The 8,879-nt window shown below is 35.2% G+C and overlaps 1 protein-coding gene across 2 annotated transcripts in view; it reads left to right on the top strand.

The window, feature by feature from the left end:
• The first annotated feature begins 242 nt into the window (after positions 1 to 242).
• Positions 243 to 8,879, top strand: part of pkd1l2a (polycystic kidney disease 1 like 2a) — a 41,346-nt gene continuing 32,709 nt past the window's right edge. For both annotated transcript variants that reach the window (XM_039690743.2, XM_089117722.1), the window contains exons 1-4: positions 243 to 625; positions 3,774 to 3,932; positions 5,153 to 5,344; positions 7,046 to 7,156. In XM_039690743.2, the coding sequence (XP_039546677.2) occupies positions 304 to 625; positions 3,774 to 3,932; positions 5,153 to 5,344; positions 7,046 to 7,156 (784 nt within the window). In that variant the 5' untranslated portion in view covers positions 243 to 303. The remainder of the gene's footprint in view (positions 626 to 3,773; positions 3,933 to 5,152; positions 5,345 to 7,045; positions 7,157 to 8,879) is intronic.

The following is an 8,879-nucleotide window of genomic DNA, read 5'->3' as shown; positions in this document are numbered from 1 at the left end:
TATCAGATGCCAGCTTTGTTTTTTTGGATTCAACACTTGTCTTATCTCCCTCTGCCCAGGCGGTGGATGTAGACTTCAATGGTTCTGTAGTGTTATTTACACAGGGGCCTGAGGGGCACAATGCAGTGAAATTGTTTGTGTTAAAGCATCTAAAAGCACATCACAAAGGCCAGCCGTCTAGCAGTCAAACCATTGTTCTGAACAAGTCTATTGGTAGCATCAGACTCTCATTTTGGGGGCGGACGTCAGTGTCCTTTAAATACAGCGGGATCAGGCTGCTTCTGTTCATGTGCAGGTTGAAGGATGAAGATGGACAATCACACTCTCTACACTCTGTTTCTAATTGTGAGTTTTCATGTCATCTCGATCTGGAGTGACGACGAGGAGGTTCTCTCATGTCCAGAGCACCAGCAGGCCTTTGAGAGCTCCTGCTATGAGTTTGTGACTCTCCAGCGCAGTTTCCTCAGCGCTCAGGCTTGGTGTGAGCGGGGCGGTGGGCACCTGGCCTTTATCCAGATTGATGAGACCCAACAGTTTCTCCAAAAACACCTGCAGGCGGAGCAGGACTGGTGGATCGGACTCGCACCTGCTTCCACCAACCTCACTCTGGACTCTGCCACTGAAGGTATATCGAAAGTTTCCACTATGCTTCTCAAGACATATGTTGTTTTTATAAAAGCTTTGAAAATATATCTTGTAACTAAATAAATAAAATATAAATATATGGACTATTAATTAGAAGCTGCACCTTAACTTTTTAACTGTTACCCCTTTAAGCATGTAAGCAATAAGGTTCGAGAGGCTGTGCTGTATCGTGAATAAGTAACGGCTGAAGGGCGTTGTTAGGCACGACGCGAAGCGGAGTAACCCCTTCAGCCGTTATTTATTCACGATACAAAGTTCGTATAGCACGAATGTCATTTCTCGTGGCATTTATGTACGCCAAAATTAGTTGGTACGCGTTTTTCGCGTAAATTTGATACGCACTTTTTGGCGTAGCTATAATACGAACTCCACCCCCCTTCCCCCAAAACCTACCCGCGGGGTTTTCAGTGCGTAGCATATGCACGCAAAAAACATTTTTGGCGTATAAATGCCACAAGAAATGACAATCGTGGATACGCACTTTCGTGAGACTGTGTTGGCACTTGCCTTGAGTAGGCTACCTTGCTTTTTATAAAACGGTTACCACACAATAAACAAATTAAAGTAAAAAAAAATGTATTAGTGCAACTTTCATGAAGTAAAATCACTAAAAGCCTTCCTTTCGCTAGAAAAAAAAATAGTCCCTTACCGTGAACAGCAACAAAGTACCAATGCGTAAGACAGCTCAAATAAACACAGCATAGGAACTGCAGTGTTGCGCAGTGATAAACAGAAGCGGTCATAGTGTTTTATCGTGATAAAGCACAGCTTGACCAATCAGAATCAATCTTGGAACTAACCGTTTCATAAGTGTATTTAAATAGTTGTAAATTATGAATGCTTTTGAATAAAGACCTACTGTTGGTCTCTTTAAAAACACGTTATTTCAGAAGTGAATGTGTTTAAAACTTATACAGGTTTATATTTACTTACTGTAAAGCAAATGTATTGAAATAAACATTAAGATTTTATAGAAAATACATATTTAAAAAAAAAAAAGTCTAACAAAGTTGTTTTCCAAATTTGAAGTTCATATCAAAAGTGAGCCCACTAAAATTGTTTGAACTAAAGTACAATTATGGTAATGCAATGTTAAATTTTAAAACGTTTTTTCTAAATTAGTGTTTAAGCTTTTGAATGACACTTAATATATTGATTTTGATGCCTAAATAATTATTACTAAAATATTTGGTAAACATATATATTTATATATTTGCACCCTGTCATCAGAACCGGACAGTAACAAAGTAGGCTACATTTAACTGAGTGGAGTACTTAAGTACAATTTTGAGGGATCTGTACTTTACTCGAGTACTACTTTTAGGGAATAGTTACTTTTCAGAGTGTAGAGAGTGTGATTGTAAATTGTACTTATGACTTTATTCAAGTACATTTGAGAGGGAAATATTGTACTCTTTACTCCTCTACATTTCTATCCATAACCGAGTACCCATTACTACAAAAAAAAAAAGGAAATAAGAAAAATCTCGGAAACCCTCAATTTGTTGTTTCCCTCTCAAACGTGATTGGATTGTGCAAGCGCACTGATTGGGACAGCCTATCAGCAATCACTTTCAGCTTTCCGCCAAAATCAACTCCATGGTCAGATTTAGATAAGATACGAACCATGGATGAAACAATGAATGAATCCCGTGAATGTGGCCCCACCTCGCCAGCCTATTTAAATTTTCTGAATTTTTAACAATTTTCTTAAATGTTAGATAAAGCAACATGGTAAAAAAATATGAAAATGACTTGATTTCACTTTACATTCTCCAAAGTATTAATTAACATTAACATTTTTCATAACTCCATGTAGAATTGTACTTGTACTTAAGTAGACATCTGACTGTAGTGCTTTTACTTGTACTTGAATAAAATTTAGCAAGGGGTATCTGTACTTTTACTCAAGTAATAAGGCTGTGTACTCTGTTCGCCTCTTGTCATGATGCTCTGGCACGGACAAATGTCTTATCGCTCTTGTCAGCTGTTTCACATACAGATAAACTATTTTTCAATCATGCACTGTAACATCTCCAGCATTACTGCAGCTGACTCGGGTTATCTCTACACAGCAGCAGGTTGTTAATGGGTCTGCGGCTTGACACCAATCTCTGGCTCTACAAAGACACATTTTTTATTGCCATGTCTTCTTTTGTGCTAGATTTGTCTTTGTTTCCATGGATGGCTATTGTAGGAAATGGGAGTACAGTCTTTTGTTGCACTGTGTTTATATCCAGATCCTAATTCTCAGAATTTTTGTCATGATGTAAATATCTTTTCAGTTTTTCAGTTGATATATCACAACAGGGTAGAAATTTGTTTCGGCAAAAAGGATACATATTTTTATTAACAGCTGGGTTTGCTATCAATTTTTTTTATTGTAAAATTCAAATTCATGTCAAACAGCTCTTAAAGCAATCCTTAAAACAGACTCACTCAAAACAAATTTGGATCATCTTATCTGATTTTTGACACTAAATCAATAATTGGTCTTTAGAAATATGGTCGGTTTGCGAAAAATGTTTGAATTCGTAACATGGTGAGAAAGGCATAGACCTTAGTCATGTTAGACACAATTTTGAATTTAACGTGGATGAAAGCAACACTCTTAAAAGAAAAGGTTCTATATAGAACCTTAAAAGGTTCTATCAGCGCTACGTATTTGGAAAGGGTTCCTCTGGGTTCTATATGGGTTCCATACTTGGCCAATAGAACCTTTTACCAAAAAAAAAAAAAAAAAAAGGTTCTATATAGAACCATTTTGGAGTTCCATATATGGAACCATTTCCGGTTCTAAATAGAACCATTCCTTCTAAGAGTGAAGGTTGTGCTCCACGACAAAAGCAAATAATCTCCCACTGTAAAAAAATAATCCTGTGAAAAAAACGGTAAATTGTTGTTTGAAATTAACAGCTAAATACAGCTAAATACAAATGTTAAATTACCATTATATACTGTAGATGACAAAACGGTATTTAGCCTTTTAATTTCAAAAACAGTTATACACCGTATTTTTACGGTATGATGCTGGCAACTACAGCTGCCAGTAGTTTACCGTTTTTTTACAGGATTATTTCTTACAGTGCAACTCTTTGTTGTTTTATTTTGTTACTTTTTGTTCTCAGGTCCCTTGTCCTGGTTGGATGGTTCAGATGTTAGTTATTCCAACTGGATCCAGGATCCCTCGCTGAACGCATCATGTGGCTTCATCAGAAGAAATTCTGGATTTCAGTGGGAGATCACCAGTAACTGCAGCCAGGAGCTCTACTTCATCTGCGAGTTTGGTTGGTCTCTTTTTTATATGAAAATATTTGGTAACACTTTATTTTGATGGTCCACTTAAAGGAGTAGTTCACTTTTAAAAAAAAACATTTGCTGATAATTTACTCACCCCCATGCCATCCAAGACGTCCATGTCTTTCTTTCTTCAGTCGGTTTTTGACGAAAACATTCCAGGATTTTTCTCCATATAATGGACTTCAATGGGAACCAAACGGTTCAAGGTCCAAAAGACCATTTCAGTGCAAACTGTAAACTGTTCAAAGGGCTTTAAACGATTTCAGATGGTGAATAAGGGTCTTATCAAGCGAAACGATCGCTCATTTAAAAGAAAAATAACAAAGTTTAAGTTTTATAAGCTCAAATGGTCACCTTGCTCTGATCTGTGATGCGCGTTCGTGACTCTCCTATTCAAACTTGTTCATCAAAATGAACGAATCTTTTCGAAAGTCAACTGGTTGATTTCGTTCATTGAATAAACCAAATGACACGAAAAAAGATTCGTTCATTTTGATAAACGAGTTCGAACAAGAGAGTCTCGAACGCACATCACAGATCAGAGCAAGGCGAGCATTTGAGCTTATAAAACTTAAACATTATTTTTTTTTAAATGAGCGATCGTTTCGCTTGATAAGACCCTTATTCATCGTCTGGAATCGTTAAAAGCCCTTTGAACATTTTGCAGTTTGCACTGAAATGGTCATTTGGACCTTGAACCGTTTGGTTCCCATTGAAGTCCATTAAATGGAGAAAAATCCTGGAATGTTTTCATCAAAAACCTTAATTTCTTTTCGACTGAAGAAAGAAAGACATGGACATCTTGGATGACATGGGATTGAATAAATTATCAGCAATAGTTTTTTTAAAAGTGAACTGATCGTTTAAGACATTCTACTAACTATAAGTAACTTTGCAACTACACGTCAACTAACTCATTAGTGTTAGTAAACTGTCTGCTTAATATCTGCTAACACTTTATTTTGATGCTCCCCAACAGGCAAGTAACTTTGCATGTCAACTTATTATTATACTTACCCAAACCCCGTAGTCTATTACAGCCTACTTAAACTCTAACGAGAGATATCATGTAGTTGCAAAGCTACGTATAGTTAATAGGATGTCTAAAGTGGACCATCAAAATATAGTGTAACCACATATTTTCCTCCTTAACTTTCCTTTTTGATTTGTTTTGAGCCTGAGTTAGTAATAAATCAATGTTTTTTAGAGTCTGGGCGCACTTTAGCCTGCGCGGACCACAACGCTACGCTTCAGTGTGGCTCTGGTCAAGTGATAGAGATTGATGACAGCTTCTACGGTAGGAAGGCGGTGCATTACTGCAGGTCCGGACACGCTCCCTCACACACTCCTCCACAGCAGGACGAGTGCAGCTGGATCGATATAGTAGATACTGTGTCAGGTATACATCCACTACAACTTTCCCACACTTTCCATGAAGGTTACACTGAACTGTTCCTCACTGCGCCCATTAAGATCGACCATTACCCACACACTTACATGTGTTATCTGTTAAGTGTTATCTCTTCACACATCCATTGATCTTAATGAATTTATTAAGTTTGGTCTTTTTGATTTTTATGTTTATTTACTGTTTATTCCTAAAAATCAAATTTTTAAACTGTAATTACATGTCCCAGTTTATTATGTTTTAGCTTACCTCAAGGGCATCCAAGATGTAGGTGTCTTTGTTTCCACAGTAGTTTCAATTTTGATATTTTTAGGTCAAACCGTTTGTGTCTATCAGTCATATAATGGAGGTCTATGGTCACCACCTCAAAGAGCATGCACAGAGAAGTCCAAACTAAACGTGATTTAATGACTCGTAAATGTAAGTACACATTGATGGTCTAAGACACGAAACGAGCGGTTTGTGTGAGAAAACGAACAGTATTTATATCATTTTTACCTCTTGTAACCACAGCCATGTCCAAGTCTGCGCAAGTGCCGGAAAGCGCCGGAAGTGATCTCTCACGTAGTTGCGAAAAAAATTCAACGTTGTCTGTTGATGTATCAAAATCCCCTTCTATTGCGATTTCCTGTTTATCTAAATATGTTTAGATCTTCACAGTGAAGGGTAACACTTCCGAAATCTCTGTGTAAACAATGAGTGACATGCACGCGTGAGAGATCTCTTGGACGTAGATAACGGTACCAAGAGTTAAAAACCATATAAATACTGTTAGTTTTCTCACACAAACCGCTCGTTTCGTGTCTTGGGCCATCAATGTGTACTTACATTTACGAGTCATTAAATCATGTTTAATTTGGACTTCTCTGTGCATGCTCTTTGAGGTGGTGACCATAGACCTCCATTATATGACTGACAAGAACGGTTTGACCTAAAAATATCAAAATTGAAACTACTGCGGAAACAAAGACACCTACATCTTGGATGCCCTTGAGGTAAGATAAAACATCAAAAATTTTATTTCAAAGTGAGCTATCTAGTTCTATTGCAATTACTATAATGAGTACATATGTACATGGGGATCAGGACTGTAAAATAAAGTGCTGCCCAAAACTTGGCAACATGTTTGTGATACTCCATATAAAAGTTGGAAATTTCAGCAGCTCATATACTTTTTTGTTTGACCTCCCAAGGTTTACAATCAATAGAAATGTGTTAAAAATATCTTGCTAACCATTTGTTAAATTAATTTAAGAGTTACATACCATCCTTTTTTTTACCTTACTGGATTAATGGAAAGTGCCATAAACAATAAAGTACATTTTATGATTTCAGGCTTTTGTAACTTAAGATTTATTATATTTGCAAAAGTGTTTCATGCAACCACTCCCTATGTTATTAGTGGGGAACATATGGACGCTCTTTTTTTGTGACTGAAACCATGAAGGGCAATAAAGCGCAAAAAGCTTCTTTATCATTTGCAAACGCACTCGACAACTCGGATTACATGCTTCTTAGCCTTAAAAAGGAAATGATGCCCAACAGTACGCACAAATTCAATATTTACAGAGGTATTCACACAATGGTTTATTTGAGTGTGTCCAATTGTGTATTCAGCAGCATGTAGTGATTAATGTTGTAGATTATTTGCACACTGGATGTAAACTGTTGTGTTTTTTGTTGTGTGTGAAGAGCACTGCCACGGGCTGCAGGTGTGTCAAGCCGCCGCCGATATATCATCTCTTGGAGAGCCGTGCCCTGCGCTGGGAAGCTACTTATCAGTGGAATATCATTGCAAAGATGGTCAGAACTCACACACGGTGGAAAATCAAATGAAATCTCGATGTTACAATGCCCGGTTTTTTACTTTATTTAATGGTTCCTTTAACTCACACTCTCAGAAAAAAGGTACAAAAGTTGTCACTGGGGCTGTACCTTTTCAAATGGTACACTTTCTTACCTTAGTGGTACATATTAGCACCTAAAATGTACAAGTAAAATGTACATATTAGTACCTAAAATGTACATATTAGCACCTAAAATGTACATATTAGCACCTAAAATGTACATATTAACACCTAAACTGTATATATTAACACCTAATATGTACATATTAGTACCTAAAATGTACATATTAACACCGAAACACATAAAATCTACATATTAGTCCCTAAAATCTACATATTAACACCTAAAATTCACATATTAATACCTAAAATGTACATATTAACACCTAAAATTCACATATTAGTACCTAAAATGTACATATTAACACCTAAAATGTACATATTAGCACCTAAAATGTACATATTGGTACCTAAAATGTACATATTAACACCTAAAATGTACATATTAACACCTAAAATGTACATATTGGTACCTAAAATGTACATATTTACACCTAAAATGTACATATTAACACCTAAAATGTACATATTGGTACCTAAAATGTACATATTAACACCTAAAATGTACATATTGGTACCTAAAATGTACATATTTACACCTAAAATGTACATATTAACACCTAAAATGTACATATTAGTACCTAAAATGTACATATTAACACCTAAAATGTACATATTAACACCTAAAATGTACATATTGGTACCTAAAATGTACATATTTACACCTAAAATGTACATATTAACACCTAAAATGTACATATTAGTACCTAAAATGTACATATTAACACTTAAACGACTAAAATGTACATATTAGTACCTAAAATGTACATATTAACACCTAAAATGTACATATTAACACCTAAAATTCACATTAGTACCTAAAATGTACATATTAACACTTAAAATGTATATTAACACCTAAAATTCACATTAGTACCTAAAATGTACATATTAACACTTAAAATGTACATGTTAGCACCTAAAATGTACATATTAACACTTAAAATGTACATGTTAGCACCTAAAATGTACATATTAACACCTAAAATGTACATATTGGTACCTAAAATGTACATATTTACACCTAAAATGTACATATTAACACCTAAAATGTACATATTAACACCTAAACGACTAAAATGTACATATTAGTACCTAAAATGTACATATTAACACCTAAAATTTACATATTAACACCTAAAATTCACATTAGTACCTAAAATGTACATATTAACACTTAAAATGTACATGTTAGCACCTAAAACGTAAATATTAACACCTAAAATGTACATATTAGTACCTAAAATGTTCATATTAACACCTAAAATGTACATATTAACACCCAAAATGTACAAAAGTTTACCTTTTGAAAAGGTACAGCCCCAGTGACAGCTTTTGTACCTTTTTTTCTGAGAGTGTATATATGAAGCATAGGGTTCTTTACTCGACTCCAAAGAATCTTTTATGCAAAAAAAGGTTCTATAATGACAAGAATGAACCCTTTTGGCACAAAGGTTCTTTATAGGCTATTATTCATTCATATATTACATTATTCTGCAACATTTTGTAGTTGTAATTCAATTAATGTTTATTAAACTGTTAATATCACATTTTAATCA

Source organism: Pimephales promelas, chromosome 1, assembly GCF_988280905.1.
Source record: "Pimephales promelas chromosome 1, fPimPro1.hap1.1, whole genome shotgun sequence".
NCBI classification, from domain to species: Eukaryota; Metazoa; Chordata; class Actinopteri; order Cypriniformes; family Leuciscidae; genus Pimephales; species Pimephales promelas.
This window is presented reverse-complemented; position numbering and strand designations above follow the sequence as displayed.